The following is a 23,609-nucleotide window of genomic DNA, read 5'->3' as shown; positions in this document are numbered from 1 at the left end:
CTTCCATCAATGCACAAGTTTACATTGACATTTTGGACAGTTTTCTCATCCCTTCAATTGAACAGATGTTTGGAGATGATAAAATAATTTTCCAAGATGACAATGCATAGTGCCATAGGGCAAAAACAGTGAAGGCATTCCTTGAAGAAAGACACATTCAGTCGATGTCATGGCCTGCAAATAGTCCAGATCTCAACCCAATTGAAAACCTGTGGTGGAGATTGAAAAAAATGGTCCACAAGAAGGCTCCAACCTGCAAAGCTGATCTGGCAACTGCTATCAAAGAGAGTTGGCACCAAATTGATGCAGAATACTGTTTGTCACCCATCAAGTCCATGCCTCAAAGACTGAAAGCTGTTATAAAAGCCAAAGGTGGTGCAACTAAATACTAGTGATGTATTTTGAATGGTCTTTTGTTTATGTGTTTTTCATGATTCCACACTTTTTTCCTCAGAATTGAGTGATTCCATATTTATTTCCCTGTGCTTGGTCAATAAAAGTGTCATTCACTAACTTCCACAATGTTTTCTCTTCATTTCTTTGAGTGTTCCTGAAAGCCAACATGTTGCACTTTGGAATGACCTTAATATTGTATCATGTTTTTGATCTGAGTTTGTTTTACAGCATGAAATGTCTGAATGAGTGCTCATCCAAGACTGGTGATTCCATAATTTTTACCAGGGGTTGTAGGAACTGCACAACAGCTTGAAATGCATCAGGAATGCAACTTGTGTACAGGTTGTCTACATGTGCTTGGATTTTAAGAAATATTTTTAATTAGGTCATTTTTGCAGTTGTGTTGTTTTGAGATTATTTAGCAGAATTACTATGTATGTATTGTGCTTACATTATATTGTATTTAGTATTTATATCACAATGTGAATAAAGAAAAAAAAAAGTCCAACCAGTATTTTGTCTACCATCATCTTATAAGAGACAAAGACCCAGGATCTTGTTATCTAAAATAGATCTAATTTGTTGTTTAATGGAATTTACTTCCCTCCTAGCCATTATGGACAAATACATATTGCCAACATTGCAGTTCCATTAAGGAACGGATGCCTTTACTAAATTTTATAGCATAAGCATTCTAAAACGTTAAAATTAATATTTTTGTTACATTTTCTGCAATTTACATAAAAAGTATGGCAGCTAAAAGTCCTATTACACAAAGCGATATTCTGCCAAATCAGACCGGAGTGAATGGGCCTGATGCCCACTGCTCACTATTCCCTGGTCTCCATCTCATTAAAAGGAGCTGTCCGCTTGGTCAAGATCTGTCAGGCAGTGCAGATATTCTGCCAAGGCTCATTTACCCTTTATGTAAGGCCAATAAGGGGTGTAAAAGATTTTGAGAAGGTATTTAATGTATTAACCTGTCCATACAAGGGGAGGATCAGAAATGTCCAAGAGGTAAACATACTCATCTAGGTCCAAGCCAGGTATGTGATTTTTCTCTTTGTGTCAGACCCTCAAATGAGGACGGTTGGACAAACCTTTACATTAAATGCTAACAATATGTGAAGGCTAACAATATCTGATCAGGGAATGATCTGGGAGGTCAAAGGTACAGAAAAAGCTCTTACAGAGAGTAATAATTCTGCATAATCTACAAAGGTTTTTTGCTTTCAAGGTTTTTTATGTGTGGAAGATTTCAGTAACCCCAACTTTTTCAGCCACCAGAAGTCAAATGCTGAACGTTTGGGTTCCTAGAACTCTGTCAAACCTGTACAGTTCAGCAAGTCTGCTCAACACTAGTAGTGACCAAGTATCTAGCATTAGAACAGCAGACCACATTTACAGGGGGTTTGACCTCTCAGTAACAGTCCTCACAGGCTCAGATCAGGTCTCACAGCTCTACATTCTAGGCATACTAACTTAATGCAAGTTCCTTCTACCTATAGTTAATAAAATATTGCTATGTATCATCAAAGGCATGCAGTCTAGAGAACTGAGGAATTATTCTTATAATATAAAGCCCTGATGTGACTCTTTCTTAAATATCCAGTCCAGCACCAGGTAATAAGAAAGATATGAAAGAGCTAGAAGTTATTTATAAAAGGAAACTAAATTAATAAGGAGTATGGAACATCTCATTTATAAGGAACAGTTGTCAAAACTACATTTACATACCCTGGAGGAGACCGAGGGGTGTTTGATATCTTTATATAAATATGTAAGTAGCCCTATCAAAATCCATATAATAGGCTATTGTATTTCATGTATCACAGGGAAAACTGCTTGAGGCTAATCTCAAAATTCAAACTGTAAATGAAACAAGCTTCAACACAATTCAGTGCTATCTCAAAGTGGATGGAATTTATAAAGGATCAGACATATCCCTTGAGAAGCCCACTATACTGGGCTACTGGTCTTACTGTGTAGAGTGTTCATACGGAAAAGTGTCCAATTGCCAGCAGGCGGTCATAAATACTTTTTCCGCTCTACAGTTAAGTGGCCTATGCTGTTCCGTAGACATTTTTTGCTGCATAAAAAGTTTAGTTGACTTTATATACAACACAGCTTTTTTTATTTAGTTGAAAAAGGTATAATAGAATATGCGACCTGAATGTGGGCAAAAAGGACACTCTTTTGGCTGCTGCAGGTGCCAAAAAAATGGAGCCCAGTGTTGGACTGGAAAAAGCTGAGGCCCACCAGAGGGATTAATTCTTGGGGCCTACCCTTTAGCTCGGCGCTCTGACACAGCAAATTTTTTTCACACCCTTTAACAAAGAAAAAAAATATATTGCAATATATCTCTCAGACAGCATAAGTGTCAACATTCGACATTTGACAACATTCAATTTATGATATTAAATACTAAAATAGTCATACAATTACTATTACCATTAACCATATATCACCATACCGTATTATCACCATACACTTTCTGTCATACTGTTAATGACCAGTACACTGAGACAACATTACCAATAATACCAGTATACAAAGAGGAAATATAACCATACATATTTTACCACCATACAGTTACAGACCAAATACGGTATACTGAGACCCATAACACCAACAGTATCAGTATACAAGGTGGAAATATTATCACAATATATTTTACCATCATATGATCACCAATATTTCCAACAGTACCAGTTTACAAGAGACCACCAATCAGTGACCGAATAGCTCTGTATACCACATAAGTAACACATCCAATGACATCCACTTTGTGCTCCCTTCTTTGTGACCTCATCTGCGGTTAAGCCCCCTCTTGGTGCCCCCATATGCAGTTGGGCCCCCTTTTGTGCTAAGTGAATGTTGCCTCTCTGCCCTACTGAACCTTACTGCAGACCTCTAAATGAAATGTGCCAGTGACCCCTCTAATGGACTGTGCAACTATGCCCCTTATGAACTGTGCCCATAATAAACAGTGCCACTGCCTGTACTATAGTGTGCCCACAATGTACTGCGAACCTGCCCACCTAATAAACTGTACAACTGTCCTCTTAATCATTGCTTCCTAACCAATGGCTCTTCAGCTGTGGTCAAACTACAACTCTGATATAACAGGCCAGCAGGACATGAGGAGAGTTGTAGTTTTGCAGAAAATGGAGAGTAATATGTTGAAGAACAATGCAATAAAAGAAACCGTCCCACTAATACTCACCATCCCCAGCACCTGTACTGTTCAGCTGTTCTGGCCTCTTCTAGTAAGGCCTGGCCAGAGCAGAGTGATGCAGACAGTGATAATGGTGCTGCCTGTATCATCGAGGAGACACTGAGGGCCGTGCAGGGAGGTGAGTGTACCCTCACTCCAGCCAGTCCTTGGCTATTGTATTGTATCAGTGTCTCAAAGACACCAATACAATGCAATGCAGAGAGACTGGATGTCTCCTCTTTCTAACTTTCACTGGATGGGGCCCTCTTTAAACAGTTTAGTCAGTACCTGGGTCCACCAGAGAATCCTCTGACACTGATGGAGTCCTACAGGTTCTGCAGAAGAGTTCTCATGGCACTGGTCCAGACGTAATTGTGTTCACACCTGCTGCTATCCCAAACCGCCACCATTCTGGCAGTGCCTGGCCCTGTCATGATGCACTCCCTGTTCTTCACAAAAGAAAGTACCTGCTCAGCCAAGGACTGCCCACACAGTGACCTGCCTCAACCAATGATTGACAGAGCAGGTCAAAAACAAGACCACAAAGTGCTGTGCTCTGGGACCTGACACAACCGAAATGGTGGTGGCAGGAAATCAGGACAGGTGAGCACAATGTCTATTGTTTTCACCCCAGCTTGAGTGCATTAGACTTTGATTAAAAAAAACTCCCAAAACAGGTCAAGGTTAAGGTCAACTTTTCTTTTTGTTCCTATAGGTTCCTATAAATGAACATTTAGTGGTCCTTTGATAGCTGGGAGAAATGTTCACTCCCTTAAAAGGAGCTTAAAGTTGGTTACAGATTATGTAGATGTGGACCTGGGTAGATTTTATGTGATTCATTATAGAAAAATTGGATCGAGGAGACCAGTTAACCCAGGAGAAAGCAATTACGAACAGTTAACAACTTCCCTCTGTTGAGACATACAGTATACAGGAAATATGTGCACACAAAAAGTTCAGAAGATTCCTGTAAATAATTCACTGTATGCAAAAAGCCAATAGTAAATGTAATTTCCACCAGCATTCTAGAATTTAGCTTTCCAGGAACACTGTGACTAAGCTAAATACTAGGATACGTATTAGAGTAAGAATTCTCCAATAATACCAATGGTGTATTAGCAAACTCATGTTAAAGATGCCATTTTTCTATAGAAATCACCTATCACTAGGTTTATGATGTCCCATCAAGGCCCAGTATAAACCAGTAACAGTGACCCTGCTTACAGTGATGAAGCCACATGCATGGTTTTCTGAAATTGATCTTATAATATCTGTGTGAGAGAAGCCTTGTATGTTTATAGCGAGGCTGGTATTGAATATCATGGTGAAACATATGCTTCCATGCAGAAATACTGATTCTTAAATGAACTCATTTATACTTCTGCAACTCCAGGCACACACTGAGAAGAGAATTCCAGAAGTCTAGAAGGAAACCCGCTGCCAGAAATATTTCAAGCAAAGATCAATAAAACAGTCTCTCATAAACCTTTCATAAAATGTTTGTAGAATTTTATTTTAAATAGGTTAACCAGCGAAAATCTTTCAAATCAACTGGTTTCAGAAAGTTATATATATTTGTAATTTACTTCTATTTAAAAATCTCAAGTCCAGAGCAGTAGCAAATACCCATAAAAAACCTTTCCTGCTCTGGACAGTTCCTGTCTCGGACATAGGTGTCAGCAGAGAGCACTGTGTCAGACTGAAGAGAAAACAACATTTCCTGTAGGACATACAGCAGATAAGTACTGAAAGACTTGAGATTTTTAAATAGACGTAAATTACAAATCTATATAACTTTCGGAAACCAGTTGATTTGAAAGAAAAAGATTTTCACTGGATAACCCCTTTGAAATATTTTGTCTCTTTGAGGGAGATTTATCAAACATGGTGTAAAGTGAAACTGGCTCAGTTGCCCCTAGAAACCAATCAGATTCCACCTTTCCAAAGAGTCTGTGAGGAATGAAAAGTGGAATCTGATTGGTTGCTAGGGGCAACTGAGCCAGTTTCACTTTACACCATGTTTGTCAAATCTCCCCCTTTGTGTTGTGTCTTTTACCATTAATAACAGTTTTAGGCTATTTTCCCACTACGGAAACATGCCATCATTTATTGGGAAAAGGCTTCCATCTATTGATAATGATGAACACAATTATTGATTATGACCATTATTTGCAGCCGTCATTATCAATAGAGAGCCACCTTTCCCCGACAAAATCTCTCAGTGGCACCATAGCCTTAAAGGACAACTTTGGTGAAAAGCTTACACAAAATACACAAATAAACAAACAGAAGAGTGCTAAACATACATCATCATAAAAAATATGTATGTTTATGATGATGTATGTTTAGCACTCTTCTGTTTATTTGTGTATTTTGAATGTAGCCCCACCCCCAGGGGGCGTGTCTGGCCCCAATTCCAAGGATTGCTGTACTATTTAATACCTGCTTATCCACACCATTGTATGCACTGCTATTCTGATGAAGAGGACCTCTGTTCCTCGAAACGCGTAAATATTGTGCACTTTTAATAAATGTTTTTACTTTATTCAGCGCTAACATTTATGGATTAGCCACGCACCATTTTTGTACTTAGACTAGCCTTATTCCCTACTTGAGAGCATCCTGTTTGGGCTATCCTAGTTGGCTTGCAGCCCTGCACTCTCCACCGAAGCGCCATATCCTGGCATCTTCTGAAGACCTGGTACCCATTTGGGTGATGTGCATAAAGCCCAAGGGGCTTGAAGGTGAACACCCCATCAGCACCTTGCATTTTTAACTGACTTGTTTGTACGGTATCACACGAGGGGCTGCTGCCTGGCTTTTTTCTCTCTCCCTTGTCTATCATCAAGAGGGAGGCAAGTCTAAGCCCTGTTAGTCCAGCCTTCCTTTGTCAGATGACTCAGGTTGCTCAGCTCTGATTGGCTGAACAAGATGTAAGCCATCTAACAGTTCTACAGAGTCAGTTAGAAATCACAGGAGACAAAGTGCATCATGGGAAACCCCAAACCAGGAAGCAAAGAAAAAATGAAGACATCAGAGCCTGAGTTCATTTTTTTTTTTTTTTATCAGCGCCGGAGTTGTCCTTTAGGGTGCCTTCACACGTACCGTATCACTGCTTATTTCTCACACAAACCTCGCATCAAACTCGCATGAAAGTAGGTGCGTTTTTTGTGGTGTTGAACTCGCCTGTGAATATCATATGAACATCAAAACTCGCATGTTAAAATCGCACCAAACACGCAGTGAGAATACACATACATTGGTTTGATAGCAATCAGTATCACTATGGATTTATGTGCGAGAATCTTGCAGCGATGAATACACAGCGATACAGTACGAGTGAAGGCACCCTTAATAGGACTTTTTTTTACAGACTCAATAACTTCCTGCATATATTGCCACATAAGTGTCACACAAAAAAAGACACACAGGCTTGATTCTCCTGTTCTGAGTTTGGTCTGTGAAGCACGGACGACACAAGCGGTGAAACCCTGCACTAGAGTGTTTCCCCGCCAGTCATGATGTATCAATATCATGCTGAGAGCAGGGAAACTATTTAAATCTCTGCAGCACTATAATGACAGAGCCCCGCTATGTTCCTACTATGGGATTTTAACAGGAAAAGGTGTCTGTCTATTGATCATGATCATTATTTGTGGCTGTCATTATCAATAGATTGCTGTCTTTTCCCCATTCCCATAGTGGGAACACAGTCCTAAGTTGTAAAACATGTACAAATGCTGAACACACATGTACTACCTCTATATAGACTGTTGTATTTAGTGATAGTTACAACCCATACCAGAATTAATATGGCACAAAACACCTGCATTAGTTTCCAGGGCTCTCTTATGCAATATTCACAGCTGTGGCAGCTACATAAACTTCTCTGAATGTGTTGATGTACGGGAAGGCACTTACTGTATATTCTTTAAAGCAAATGACACTCATACCGTGCAGCAAACATCTGTTTTTTGGCAAGACTGATCACCTATGTGATTTACGTAGCATTAAATCATGTCAAACCGTGTCTGAATCACATACTGCATTATACATTTGGCCCCACGAGTCCTCTTACAGATTCTGTTTATGGCTAAATTTCACTGATCAATATGTTAAGAGAGACACTGGTATCTTAAACATGCAAAATGGCCCCATGGTAGTTGAAGGGTGAAAATGTCTAGTCTAAATCATAGAAATACAGGATAGGATATCTTCAAGAAAAGCAAACACTCTCCAGAGAAATCCAGCAGGCCATCAAAAATATTTAGGCTGGTTACATAAAGGTTTAAAAATAAGCTCTGGCAGTTCCTCGGATGCCTATAACCAGACAAATAGCAAACAGCAGTCTTTTCTAGCTCTTTATGACTACATCATCAGAGAGGACTTTTTTCCTTTGAGTCCTCTATAATGAGATTTTCTCTACTTGGTTTTGGCACAGACAGTGAGTGTCAGAGAAAGGACAACCTTTCAGACGGGTCTGCAGATAGAGAGTGCAGCTGTGTTTATGTCCAGGCCGGCCAGATGTGGACAGGCTGCCAGATGTACCCGTCAATCTAATCCCTCTGTCTTACTCTCTGGTGGCCACATTTCACACCCTAAAGTACCAGATTATACTTAATGTGGCAGAACAAGTTGAATATGGTTTGCATTTAATCACAAAATCTGGAGGATGCATGGGTGATCCTAAAAGAGACTAAGAAGAAGAAGAAGAAGAAGAAGAGGAACAAGAAGAAGAAGAAGAAGAGCAAACAAGTGGAAAATAAGAGTATACACTAAGGGTGAAAAGATTTGCTAAATAAAAAAGGGAGTAGGGGCTTGGTTATGGATGCAAACTTATTCCAATTGTTTATTGCCCCACTATCTCATGTACTACCTATCATTTCTAACTTTCCTTAGACATATAAAGGGCCTGTCCAGGGGCATCACTAGCTCCAGGCATCCAGGGTGACTGCCACCACTGAGAGCATCTGCATCATCTGGACGCAGATATAGTTGTACATAATGGCATACCTTCCAAGTGTCCCTCTTTTATCACTATAGGGGGGCAAAGGGTGAATTATCAGTTTATGGAACAAGATTAATATACTAAGGCACAAGAGAGCATTATCACTACCCACAGCGCATTATTACTATATGGGAGCACAGGGGCCATTATTAATTCTTGAGGTACAGGGGAAGTTACTGCTAAATTGGGGCAAATGAGGGCATTATTAATACATGAGGCATAGGGGGCATTATAATATAATATATTATAATATAATATAATATATTATAATATAATTGTAGACCAAGAATCAAAAGCAGATGGTAAGAACCGGGCAGCGGTTTGGAATAAGTACTGCACCACCGGGATCTACACACTGGTGCTTACCAGGTGATATAAAAAAACATTTTCATTAGGCATAGTGTTACAGTTGCTTTAAGATTCCTATAAGGAATTCATCCAACTGGTGTTTTCTTTTACCAGTTTAGCTAATTTGATATACTTCTCAAGAAAACTGTAGAATTGTAAAGTGCTGCAGAATCTGTTGGCGCTATATAAATACAAATTATTATTATTATTATTATTATTATTATTGTTATCTCACCAATAAAAATGACGCCACTACACTCCAACTGGGTTCAAATATAAAAGAAAAATTAAAATACAAATAAAACACAATAATTTTCAGGAATGTGCACTAAGCCTGGTTTGAACTGGGCCTGTTTTTGCCTTTTTGTCTGACACAACCACATTTCTTTCAGCCTCCTGGCAGTGCAAGGGTTACACTGCTTACTACTGGCCTTGATTGTTGCAGCTGAGTAGTGTTCTTTGACTGACAGTTTCCTCTGCCTCTCTGAAACCTGGGTGATCAGAGCACCGGTCCAATGAGGATCCGGCTGGAGTCCCAGCGCTGGCTATTAGCTTAACTCCCTGGTCCCAGCTTCCCTGTCTACTCCTGCGATCCCCATTCCTAATCCATCTGTTTGCTCGACTTATTTTCTGACATCCTGCCTGACTATTTGACAATCCGATTGTTTTCTGATTTTGTACCACGTTGTCCGTTTGGTTCTGATTTGGCTTGTTCACTATCCTTTATTGTGTTTGTTTGTCTGTCCTGTTGAGTGTTCCACATATACAGCGTAGGGAATGCCTTTGTGGTTGTCCACAGCCGCCTAGGGCCGACTGAGGCAAGTAGGTAGGGACAGTGGGTGGGTTCAGACTCAGGGCCCACTGTCTTGTCCTGTTCGTGTCTCCCGATCCTGACAATAATATTCACTACCGCCACAATTCTGTGAGACTTACCTCTTCAAGATTAGTTTGCGTAGGTTTCAACAACTAACAAAAAGGGTTTTGAGAAATCCCTATGGATGCGCTCACTGTATCAGGTTAAAAATGGTATATAGGTGTAGCACACTGGAGTAGGCATAGGAGTAGATGGAAACAATCCAGTGTTTATTCTCCTATATAAAGCAATGTTTAAGCTCTACATTAAGTCTCCCCAAAAGTGGGGCTGAAAACTTGCAAAAACATGTACGTACATGTGTGTGTGTGTGTGTGTGTGTGTGTGTAAAATGTTGCAGCACTCTTAAGGCTTTAGGTGAAAGTATATACATATAGATAGATAGATAGATATGTGTGTGTGTGTGTAAGACTTTATCTGAGACGTATTGAGCATTATATCATAATAACCATGCAAGCATAATACTGGTTGTTTGGTTATGAAAAGACACTTGTGCCAATTTGACATACATTTTCCATATTACTCCAAACTGCGTACATCATGAATCTCTGCAGTCACTAACAGTGTGGGTTGTTCCTCTCGTTCACCACTTTTCTTGTCGTGCTGGGCCATAACCCAGCTTTACATCCTTTGTCGTCTGCTCTGGTTTAGGGTATGTTTCCTTTCCAAAATCAACTCTGAGAGAATATGTAGTGATTTCCAATAAAAGGAGGCAGTTTTACCACAGGGAGCTGCAGGTAGGCATAACATGAAATGCTAAGAAGCCCTAGTGGAAATCTAAATATCCCCATGCCAAGGTAATCAATCTAAAGTGGTTCCAGTGGTTTAGACAACAGTGCATTACTGTTTGGGAGTAAATATATGTTCTTGCTTTAAATGGAAGCTGTTATAGATCATGACATGACTACAGAATCGCACACAGGATTTTTAATACTGTGAGCATTAAATAAAAGCTGAATATTATTAACACACTACAGACCGCTGCTTTTTAGAGTTGGTTTACCTCCTGTAGATAATGGGGATCTGACACCAGGAAAGACCCTTTAGGTAATATAATCTGAAAATGCCTTTGTGATAAATGCATGGATGCCTTCCCGCTGAATGACCTCTATTCGCTAGCAAGCAGCACTGGGGGGAATCAGTGTACTGGATTATTTACACACACAGGAACACAAGACTTGGTGAATTATGGTCTTAAAATGGAATTTATGACAAACAGAGTGGTTGACAAAGAGAGTGGTTGAACTTGATGGACCGGTGTCTTTTTTCAACCGTACTATGTAACAATTTTCTGAAGTCTTAGGGCCAGTTCACATAGAGCAAAATTGGAGAAGAATCCCTCCAGCCTCCGTGTCATACTGGCAGTCTATGGGAGGCTTGCGCGCCTCCTCTCTCCCCACAGAAGAATTGACATGTTTATTCTTCTGAGCGGAGAGGAGCAGAGAGAGGAGGCACACGGGCCTCCCATAGACTGCCAGTATGACACGGAGGCTGGTGGGATTCCGTGACGGAGAATTCCGCCAGTTTTACTCCGTGTGAACTCTAGGGTTAACATGAACTGGAAATAGTCTGTTATTCTCCCAATAAATTATAAGATCAGTCCGGCCATGGCCCATAGGCAGAGTAAAAACACATTGGTTTAGAAAGTAATATAGTGAAATGAACATAACACCTTTTATACATAACATAGCAAAGAAAAGAGATATATGGGGAAATCTTCCATTTCAGATAGAGCTGCAATCATTAAATTGATATTACTGACCTAAATAACCTCTTTTGTGCGTTCCTTCCTGTGGTCTTTAGGCCAACATTTATCTGATCTTTTGTTGTACATACTACCACACACATATTATTTAAACATTTTCTTCCCTGAGAAATACAGCAGAGAGCCATCCCAATGCCCTCTAGTCTAACCACAAAAATAACTATCACATTCAGCTTATTTTGTGGTTTCTACAGTCATGCCTGCTGGGGAATTGAGGGCAGAGGTGTGGGCTGTGGTTTGTCTCTTCAAATCAAAGTATTAGAAGAAGCTTAGTGGTTTTCTCTATAAAAAAAAAAACCCTAAATTAAAATAAAACACAATTATATAAGAAATACTTTCTTGATCCTCAATTGGAATGCTTATGTCTGTGTCAACAGAAGTCTTTACATTATGCATTAGTCTAAAGATAAAGCCAAGTACACTGGAATCTTTAATTTCAAATGGACCAACAGCAGATGATATAACTCTGTACTAGACGACTGCTTCTTTTCTTGTATTTTCTTCCGACTTTTGTTTAACAATATCCAGGCTTCATTTATATCTGAGTCGGAGCCTCAGTTGCAGATTCCAAGATTTTGCCTGTTAAAATGCCAATTGTGAACAACAACAGAAAAAACAACAGTGTTGAGAACCCTGCCCTAAAGCAAATGTACCATCGCTTTAAGATTTTTACACGAACAGACTGGCGCAGGAATGCCGATGCGCCAGTCTGAATTTCTTTTTTTGATCCCCTGCCCGGTTCTCGCGCCTGAAGCACAGAAGGCGGGCCCGGCATCCCCCCCAGTGTGACGAAACCCCTCCCCTCTGTGATGTGGCTCCATTGATTCTAATGGAGCTGTGTAACAGAGAGGAGGGCAGAACGTCACACTGGACTTCAGGCTGGGCCAGTGCCCTGGAATAGACCAGCGCTGTGCACGTGTACCGGCATCCCCACTCCAGCTCCAGTCTATTAATGTAAAAATCTTAATTCAATGTACCTAATGGTACATTTGCTTTAAAGGGAACCAATCAGCCCAATCGGGCTGATATGGTTCCCTGAGCTGCTGTATACAGCTCCTGCAGCAGCCGCGGCACGTGTCGGCCGCGGCTGCAGCAGTAGCTGTATACCAGAAAAAAAGGACTTTAATCTTCCAGGTGCGAGACAGGCAACGGCGAAGTAGTCATCTGTCCAGCTCCCCGTCCGTATCTAGTCACAGCGCTCTGCCTGTCAGCACGCTCGGAGGGATGATTAACTAGAAAGACAGGCTCTTTCTTTTACAACTAGGGATAAAATTCCATAGCTGAAGTATGAATGCATCACAAAGCACCATGATCATGAAATGCCAATATCTTCTCATGCATTATGTGGCTATGTTCACTAACTTAAAAAAAAAGTAAAAAGGTATTCGCTTTTCTTTTTAAAGTTACATCTGGTATTACAGCATTTTAATTTAAACCTCACTAGAATGCATTGAAGTCAATGGAATGACCGAAGTCCAATGCACACAGTGTATTAAATAACGGACGTTGTTAGAGAGGTTGTCAAACTAATGATCATGACAATTATTTCTGGATGTCTCTTTTTCTAAACAACAAACTTTATTGTTTAAAGGACAAGTGCCATGAAAAACTTTTTCCCAGTAATTGAAGCACATTACAAAGTTATATAACTGTGTAATATGCTTCAATCACCTATCTGCCTCCCTTCCCTGTCTTTTCCCCCCTCCACCCCCCACCAGGAACTGCACTAAACTCACACAGACCTGATTACTGTCATCACCGTCACCAGGTAGCTCCTTCTTGTGAGTCATCAGCAGGAGGGTTGGTCTAGGTCCTGTTACACCAGCCTCCCCCTCCCCTCCTTGTCAGGTGACTCTGCTTGCTTAGCTTATCTTCTCTAGTGACATAACTCCTTCACTGAGTCCACCGCAGCAGGAGAGAGGGTATGAGGGGAGGGGGGAGCTACCTATGTGCCGGAGTCAGTCGGAAGGAAGATAAGCAAGTGAGATGTGACAAGTGATGGCTTGCAGTTGTTCAGCCAATCGGAGGTGAGCAAGCTGAGTCACCTGACAAGGCAGGGGAGGGGGGAGGCTGGTGTAACAGGAGAAGGAGCTGAGAGAAGAGCTTGGTGAAGACAGTAATTAGGTCTGTGTGAGTTAGTACACTTCCTGGTGGGGGGGGGGGTGGAGGGGGGAAAAGGCAGGGAAGGGAGGCAGATAGGTGAATGAAGCACATTACAGAGTTATATAACTTTGTAATGTGCTTCAATTACTGGGAAAAAGTTTTTCATGGCACTTGTCCTTTAATTGTTCACACACAGTTTTTCTTTTTTCTCTGTCCTTTCACTGTTTCCATTAAATTCAATGGACTTTTTCATTAAAGATGCACCCGAAGGCCAATTAGAGCCATCATTGTAATGACTGGCGTCCAAAAGGCAAAAATAATTGACGCCATTTTGAAAATAATAAATGAAAAGGAAAAAACTCCATGTGAACATCAGGGCTGTGGAGTCGGTAAGCCGCAGCTCCGACTCCAACTCTGACTCCTGAATTTTATCAGGGCCGACTCCAACTCCGACTCCAGCTCCTGAATTTTATCAGGACCCACTCCGACTCCGACTGCCGACTCCGACTCCTGCTCCTTCATAAATAGCAAGTCATATACCAGGGGAGTTATTTATCACACTGGCTCAGCAGCTTCTCCCTAATGTCCTACATAATCCTCGGGCAACTTCTGAAGGAATAAGGAAAGATATAAAGCAGCTTCTCCTGTGTGTGCAGTGGATGCAGCCAGTCTCCAGCCTTCATGTCCTGAAATACTCACAACTAGACTAGATGGAGCAGGTGGTCTTTTCCTGCTGACAGTCTTCTATGTTTCTAACTAAATATTCACCATACACATAGAAACAGTGCTAACAATGCCAGATACCTGTAATATAGAGGTCAGCCATAGTGATATGGGGGGGGGGGGGGTCACACATAGTGATATAGAGGGGTCACACATAGTGATATAGAGGAGGTCATTGTGGGTGTGGGGCACGCCATAGCACACACACACAGACTGCTGCAGACATAGCATACACACACAGCTGCAGCCATAGCACGCACACACACACAGACTGCTGCAGCCACAGGACACACACACACACAGACTGCTGCAGCCATAGCACACACACACACACACAGCCTGCTGCAGCCATAGCACACACACAGCCTGCTGCAGCCATAGTACATTCACACACAGCCTGCTGCAGCCATAGCACACACACACAGCTGCAGCCATAGCACACACACAGCCTGCTGCAGCCATAGCACACACACACAGCCTGCTGCAGCCATAGCACACACCCACAGCCTGCTGCAGCCATAGAACACTTCAGAAAAACACCACATTGAGGACAGAGCTTACTGCTACACTACTTATGTCTTCTCCTCCTCCTCTATATTACACAAAATATCTTTATATTACACTGCTGCTCATATACATCCCCCCCCCCCACACACACACACACACACAATGGAATCTTCCAGCTCAGAAACAAGCTGCCAAATAGTGATCGACAACTTTTCCTTGACCACTCTTATCTAATAGGGCCAGTGTCCTATTAGAATGTTGCTCATAATATACATTGATAAGCAAAACTTATAAAATTCAAAACTCAATTTTAAATTGTTTTCAGATTTTTTTTTAAGCTGGAGTCGGAACATTTTTTTCTGACTCCAGTTCCGACTCCGACTCCACAACTCTAGTGAACATAGCCTTTGTGTTCATGCTGAATGATGGGCTGTGAGTCAGACTGGTAATAGAGCTGATGTCAGCACATTCTATGTACTCTCTCTGTGTAATATATGTGATAACAGATTGTGTCTAGTGGGACTATACTTTCTACTACAATTCATTTACTAGAAGAAAAATAAAATTAATTTAGTGTTGTCTTGGCACAGGTAAATGTAATGACAGCGTCCAGCAAAAGAAAAATGATGAGACTGCGCTTGGAGTTGTTGTCAGCAGTCCAATGCTCCTTTCAATTTGCTACTGTTTATAATACAGGAAATGCCGCGACCATGATGAAAAGAAAACCAAATCATATTTATTCCTGAAGCCATCTAACCAGGATTGATCTGCCTCACATATTGCCTGACTTTAAGCTGCACACTATGAAGCGGCTTGGACTTGATTAAATGAGTATCTTGCTCATCCCATCCTGACTGCATTCAATTAGGCTCTAGCAAGTGGTTCTGTCCTCAGCCTTACCTCATATCCTAATCAATAATGTACGGAAACTATAAACCCTCAAAGTATGTCTGTCTTTCTGACGGCTTCAATTATATATGATTTCTTAATAATTCTAAGAAGTCTGAGCAGAACATTAATATTTGTCCCGCTATCATGTAGATAGACAAGAGATAATATGCACGATTCCTATTCAATAAAAACATTAAAAAGCTCTGGAATCATAAATAATAATAATAGAAAGTAAACTTCTAGACTCAATGTACACTAGATTTAAAGGGGACTGTTTTTATGTCCAAACATTTAAAAAAAAAGAATGAACCCCTGAAATAGAATTGGGTTGCATATGTTACCTCTTTCCTTTGTTTTGTCACAGCTGTGGCTGCGACCCGTACCTTGGGTCAAACACAGTGCATGTGGCATGAATATCGAGGACTAGTGGGCACAAGCACATTATGAAGAGGACTACTTATTGTCTATGTTATTCAGAAGGATATCTCTGGATCAGCTGCACAGAAAAATGTAAGTCATACATCATTCTGTTCAGCTTCTCTATCATTAGTTTATACTACCCTTATATAAGACAGCATAAACCTACTGACAGAGTCTCTTTAAAGAAGCACTCTAAGAAACGCCCTTTTGGTAATGCAAAGAGAAGGCAACTTCCAGTCCAACAAGTCATGTGGGAAGTAATAGAATTAATGGCACTACTATTAACCTAACAGGGTGAAAAAAGTACCAAAGTGTTTCTTTAAAAAAAAAAAGTATATCTTTGTTTTAAAAAAAATGCAAATAAGATGGAGAACCTCTCTTCAACTTCCTGGAAACTGAGAATTATAAAGTTTATTGAAATCACACAGGCTAGCCCATACTAAATTTTATAAATTGAAAGTCCTTGATATGAGACTATCAACACTATAACTGATATAGAATGTCGTCCACATAGTCCCACACCACAGTACAGAAGACCTTCAGCAATATTCGCCAGTATATTGTTGGATACTGTAGAATACTAGTACTGTAGGTGTACAATAGTATTGTATTAGTTGCCTTTTTATTGCAATACTTTTTATTGGTATGTACTGTATTTGCAATTAAAAGTTTATTGCATTCTGATTTTTGGTAACAATTCTTGCATATTGATTTCGGTTCATAAGATATACATTTTTGTGTGTCCTCTGCATTACTTATACAGATAACATTTGAACAGTCAGCAGTCCCTAAAAATGCACTGAAACGTCATACCAAAGCACAGGTAGTGTTAATCTTAGTGTAGTTTCCCTACTGTGGATAAAAGAATGTGTAACAGTGACTTTCTCAATATAATGAAGTGATAGATGATTTAGAGGTGATGCTGGAGCCCATAGTGGAAATTCTGCACAAAATACTACAGCAGAAAAGAGAGATTCTAAGGTTGAATCTGTAAATTAATGGCCGGCTTTACTAGCTTGAATTTTTTATCTGAAAAACGTTGTTGCACCTGGCAACAAAATGGCCTGCAAAAAATGTAAATTCTATTCTCTCTGTATTCCTATGGCTACTGTGAAGCCTATCACATCTATACACACACTGCAACAATCCTGAAAGTAATATGGTGGAGAAGCATTGAAGCTGGCCATATTCATTACATAAAAGCAGGGGGCACTTGGCTGATTGATTCTACATTGAATTGTTAAAATGGCCTCAAAACATGCCAGACAACACTGACAGGTAACCAAATGTTACAAAAACTATTTCCTTCACAGTACCCTAAGTCCCACTATAATACCAGCATTGCACATATCTGTCACAGTAAGAGACAGACCACTAGACTAGACAATCTGTATCTTTAACATGAGACATTTCTTAACAATGGAAAATAGCCCAAAACTTATGAATAGACAGCACATTTTAACACTGGCCATCATTCTCCATTATTTAGGGACCTGTACAGCCTTTCAGTATTAATATGTACATTTATATTTAAGGTAAACACTCTTCGGCTATGTTCACACAATGTCAAAAAAAAGAGAAAAGTCAGCCACTTCTTCTATTTAAAAAGACGCCCTTTTTTGCCACGATTTAATTGACTTCAGTGCAATGCTTTGAAGTCAATGGGATGACAGACGTCCAATGCACACAACGTATTAAATGACGAACATTGTCTCAACGGACATCAAAATAATAATCATGGCAATTATTTGCGGACATCTTTTGCAAACAGTGAACGTAATTTTTTAGTTGTTCACACACAGTTTTTCTTTTTTCACCATCCTTTCTCCGTTTTTACTATTAAATTTAATGGACACATCCAAAGGCCAATTAGTCCACCCAAACTAGAATAATGTACCAACAGCCGTCCCTGCACTGACGGGCGGCCAAACAGCAAAGTGACCTCCAACATTTTAAGCTCAAAATGATGGACGTCATTTTAAACGGAGAGGAAAAACCGTTGTGTGAACATAGCCTTCTAGTGATCTGCATATAGCAGGATAAAGGGTGAAGCACATGCTTTGGTTTGTTGCAAACAACCATACACAACTAAACAGCCTAATATGTACTTAATATGTTACCGAAGATGGCAATTGAAAAACAAGACTAGTCAATGTAACAATGACATACCTTTACATGTGCAAGATACTGGTCACACTTTTCTTTCTTGTGAGTAAGCTGAAGCTTGTCACTGATGTGAGCAACAGTCTCTCCAGATGAGACCAAGAAGACCCTGGGCTGATGACCACCTTCTCTTTTCACAACATCAGCAGTTAAATTGTACAACAAATCTGTAAGACAAGGATACTTAGTGTCTATAAAATCTAGGTGTTTGTAGCCAGAGAATAAAAAATCTAAAAAAGACTTAAAAAAAAAAAACAGACTATGGGGGGATATTTACTAACAAATCTAAAAACCCAATTTTGTCAAAGATGTTTTGGCATACTTTCCAATCTAATGTGTTTAGTCACATTTATGTAAGTTGTCTAATAGCATAGTAAATGTGTCTTAAAAATAATGGTCTTTTAATTAGTCTAATAAATTCACCTGGTTCTGAGCAGACGTAGCGATGCGCCAATATATGCGACTTTTTAAAAAATTGCGCAGTTAATAAATTTAGCTAAAAAAAGAATTCTGGCACATTTTTGATCTAATTAACAACAAAAAATCTATTTAAAAAAGTCTCATCTAATTTGGATAGTCTTGTCTAAAAAAGCTTCATAAATTCATATTAGATTTATTTTGAGCGCAAACTAGATATATTAGACTAAAAACAGGTACAATTAGTTTAATAAATGTCCCCCTAAGTTTTAAATCCTAATACATATTTAAGAGATTTTCTGGACCAATTTTATTGATGAAAATTTATGGATGAATATTCATTAGAAGGGGTGGGTAAGATGGGGTTGATCAGTGGACTGAGGGTGGTAGTCCCGCCCCCAGCGCACCAAACTGCCTCATTAGCATACAGATTGAACTAAAAAGTACACAAAAACTGTGAAGATTGAAATCTTTACTGCATGGACAGCATTGCAGTGAAGTCAATGCAATGACGTCCGCTGTTTTCATACATCGTTATTTTAATGCCCGTTCTTTAGAACGGACGTTAAAATAATGTACGTGCCTACTATTTCCGGACACTGTTCTCGAACAGCGTCCAGAAATAAAAGCTGTTCAGACAATGTAAAGTCGGCCGGCGGCCATACTTTACATTAAAGTGAATGGTTAATTGATTTGCGGGCACACCCGATGGTACCTGCAAAGAAATTGTAAAAAAAAAGGAAGTTTCTGAAGCCGATACAGAGGTATAGGCTGCAGGAACAGGCTGAATGGAGTCGGCGGACGGCAGTTTAACAGTGTTCGTTGCTATGCATTGCTAAGTACCTATGCTCCTAATTTTTGGATAGTTGTATAAATATAAACATATAGAACTAAACATTCAAACAACAACACCTCAACCATTAACTACACAGTTACAATCCAACAGAAATGCTTTTAAAGGTCACATTTAGGTTATCATAATGTAAGCCTCCAAGACAAACAGTTCATAAACTCTGACTTGTGGACAAAATATTTACATAGAAAACTGACCCTTCCTGGTAACCTGAACATACTCAAAAAACAGAAACGTTCAGTCAGCCACAAATAACTAGATGACAAAGGCTAATAAGGATAAAAGTGCAGGTAAAATAAATCTACATGCTGTGTTAAGTAAGCAAAGGGAGAATAATGATATGAGAATTACATAAATATTATTGTACAAGGATAAATAGTCAAGGTAGTAACTCATGGTTTACACAAAAGACTAAGTTATTTCAATATATACTAAAATGTATAAAAAATAATAATTATTATTATAGGACAGTGTATAACACATCACACAATTTATTTTATGGAGTATTGAAAGCTAGAATCACGTAACATAAGGAATAATCAGACATTGTAATAATTTAATAATTCATACTTACAAGATACAATATGTGGAGGACCAGCCTTCCATCATTAAGTAAGATGTATAGTATAAAGCAAGTAGGAGTGATTTTATTGTATTGTGCTCAAGGACCTAAACATAGAACTGAAGCAGCTAGTCATCTACAACACCTCAACTTGTTTACAACATTATTAGAAGCTTTATATTGTCTAGAATAAACTGCATATCTTACTGATTGCTAGTTTTTTTTAATTTCATTTAAAGATATGTTATACAGCAATTCTCATGACCATAGTCAAAAAAGACTGGAGGAGACCCTATTCACTTGTATAAGAGAGTATCTGGTTATTGTGCAAAGAAAGGGGAGGCTGAGATGTGGCCACGGCAGTCGAGGTGGCAGGTCTCCTTTAAAAAAAATACTAATGTACGTAGCTTTGTAAAAAAGTGTTTAATTTTCTTTTAAAACTCATTAACTGAACCCATAACTGAATAAAAAAATAATATTTACCTATTTCACCGGGAACATGTTTGCCACTAAACCGGAAACAGACAGTAACATTGACACAGTTGACATTTTGTGTTCCATCATGGCACTGTGGAGCAGTGATGTTGATGGCAGTTGGCAGGATTATTGAAGCATCCACAGTAATAACCGGTCTTGTTCTGATAATGAAAAGAGAAAGACAGGTATGTGTTTAGACATTCAGTATACCTTATCCAGAACTATATATTACCATATATCACTTCGAATAACCCTAAACAAAATATAAAAGGAGAATGCCACCCAAACTAAAATGTTTAAGATATGAGAGCCAGCTCACATGTTACTACTTCTGCCTTATTAAAAGTAACTAGGACAGGCATGAGACATCACTTGTACGTCCACACCTATATTTTATAAATTGTTTATTTTTTTAAATATTTTAACAATAAAAACAAAACACAATTAAAGCCTAGAAAAACAATCCAGGACAAGAGGCCACATGGCCAGCAGAAGAATTGTAAAGAAACCGATATGCAATAAACAGCCAAATAACTGGCACATAACAAATCATCCGCAGGTCCAGTTTCTAAGCTGCTCAAACATCAGAGCTGATCCACAACATGAAGAGAACCAAAACACTGTGACAGGGGGAAACAGGACAAAGACAAGACAAAGGCGAGACAGGGTTTAGGAAAAAGAGGGGGGGGGGGGGGGGGTGGGGGGACATGTCGTTATTTATGAAAGGAGCGTCATATATTCTGTGCGTTGTGTGACAGATCGTAGTAAGTGTTTCATAAAGTCAAGATTTTTTTACATTTCTCTATGCTGAGCTCCTGTGCAGCTGACATAAATTCCATTCGCCTGATTTCTTGAATGTGATTAATTCAACCGCTGATGGAATCAAGGTTGGTTCCAATATTTAGCCAATAAACATTTTGTGGCGGTCAATTATTAACTCTCTGGTGGACGGGTTACACTTGCATAGCCTCTCAAAAGCCGCAGGCCTTGGAAATGGAGCGTATCCTGTCATCACTGCTGCTGCGTAGGAGATCGCCTCATGATAGGCAGCTGCACGTAGGGGGAGGTGTTTTCTCTCTCTTAGCACAGAGAAAGGCAAGACTCTTCTAGTGAATGGGTCCACTACGTCAGCAAAGTGAAAAAGGTTAGCCACCTGCCATGGAGCCATGGTCTCAGAGGTACAACTGTCAGACAGTATGTTGGTGTAGATAATAGGTGCCAGTGGGGAGGGGGAGGAGCGTAGGGGGAAGGATACACTTGCCTTAGACCATACTTCAACTATATTTTTCATGGGACCCATAAGGGGGAGATATGCCACGGCAATAGAGGGCGACCACAACAGTTCACATGGGTGGATGGGGGCCAACCAGATCTTCTCTATTTCCATCCAATTTCATAAACGTCGGTCTGGCTGCCCAACTCGGGATAGTCCAAGTGGGTTGCCAAATAATAAGCGTATATGTTCAGCAAAGCCAGACCTCCAGCAGATTTTCCAGCCTGCAGTACAGTCTGAGAGATTCTGCCCCCATTCCATTTGAAACGGAGTATCGGCCCTTGAAATTTCCGAAGAGCTGAGCGAGAAATAGGGACTGGAAGAGTTTCTACTATTTATAGAAAGCGAGAGAGGACGTTCCACACCTATATTTTATTATGGTATAAACATTATATTGTCTATATCTTCTATATTTCAATGTTGCAATTTATTTTCTTGCTTGGCCCCTAGATCCATGGCTGTAGTATCTGTAGATTACCATGTTGCATGTAGTTATGTCAAACCTGTCTTACAATGTAGATTTGCTAAAACAAAATCTTACATGTCATAGGTTTACAGTAATAGGCTATGTTCACACACCATCAAAAAAGGGACAGGGCAGCTGCCTTTTCTATTTAAAAAGAAGTCCGTTATTGCCGCAATATAATTGCAATGCATCAAAGTCAATAGAATGCTGGACGTCCAATGCACAAAGTATATAAAATGATGGACGTTGTCTGCACGGACATCAAAATACAGATCGTGACAATTATTTCCGGACGTCTTTTGCAAACAGAGGACGTTATTTTTGAGTTGTTCACACCACACTTAGTTTTTCTTTTTTCACCGTCCTTTCACTGTCAATGGTCTTTTCAATGAAAAACACACCCTAAAGCCAGTTATTCCACCTAAACTAGAATAATGTACCAACAGCTGTCACTGCACTAAAGGGCGACAAGACAGCGAAATGACGGGCTTCATTTTGAACTCAAAAACAGAGAGGAAAAAATGTTGTGTGAACATAGCCCTACAAAGATACAGCTAAACATCATTAGTAGAGATGAGCCAACCGGGTTCGGGTTCGAGTCCATCCGAACCTGAACGTTCGCATTTGATTAGCGGTGGCTGCTAAACTTGGATAAAGCTCTAAGGAAAACATGGATACAGCCAATGACTATATCCATGATTTCCACATAGCCTTAGAGCTTTATCCAAGTTCAGCAGCCACCGCTAATCAAATGCTGAAAGTTCGGGTTCGGATCGACTCGAGCATGCTCGAGGTTCGCTCATCTCTAGTCAATAGGCTATGTTCACACAATGTTTTTGTTTAAAATGATGTCCGTCATTTTGAGTCTAAAATAATGGACGCCATTTTGCTGTCTAGCCTTCCCTTGCAATGACGGCCGTTGGTACATTATTCTAGTTTGGGGTTACTAATTGGCCTTTGGATGTGGCTTAATTGAAAAGTCCATTGAATTTAATAGTAAAAATGGAGAAAGAACAGTGACCAAAGAAAAACTGTGTGTGAACAACTAATAAAAAATGTCGCTGTTTGCAAAAGACGTCTAAAAATTGTCATGATCATTATTTTGACGTCCGCGGTGATATAGTCCGATTTTCAATACATTGTGTGCAT

The 23,609-nt window shown here is 39.8% G+C and overlaps 1 protein-coding gene across 1 annotated transcript in view; it reads right to left on the bottom strand.

The window, feature by feature from the left end:
• The window catches only part of ITGA9 (integrin subunit alpha 9), a 275,552-nt gene that overhangs the window by 152,509 nt on the left and 99,434 nt on the right, over positions 1–23,609 (bottom strand). Inside the window, exons 14-15 of the mRNA XM_069958509.1 lie at positions 20,728–20,882; positions 18,419–18,579 (exon numbers count right to left, since the gene is read on the bottom strand). Coding sequence (XP_069814610.1) covers positions 18,419–18,579; positions 20,728–20,882 — 316 coding nt within the window. The remainder of the gene's footprint in view (positions 1–18,418; positions 18,580–20,727; positions 20,883–23,609) is intronic.

The sequence above is a fragment of the Dendropsophus ebraccatus genome, chromosome 2 (genome assembly GCF_027789765.1).
Source record: "Dendropsophus ebraccatus isolate aDenEbr1 chromosome 2, aDenEbr1.pat, whole genome shotgun sequence".
NCBI lineage: Eukaryota > Metazoa > Chordata > Amphibia > Anura > Hylidae > Dendropsophus > Dendropsophus ebraccatus.
Note: the sequence above shows the minus strand (reverse complement) of the source record. Positions and strands in the feature narration are given on the sequence as shown.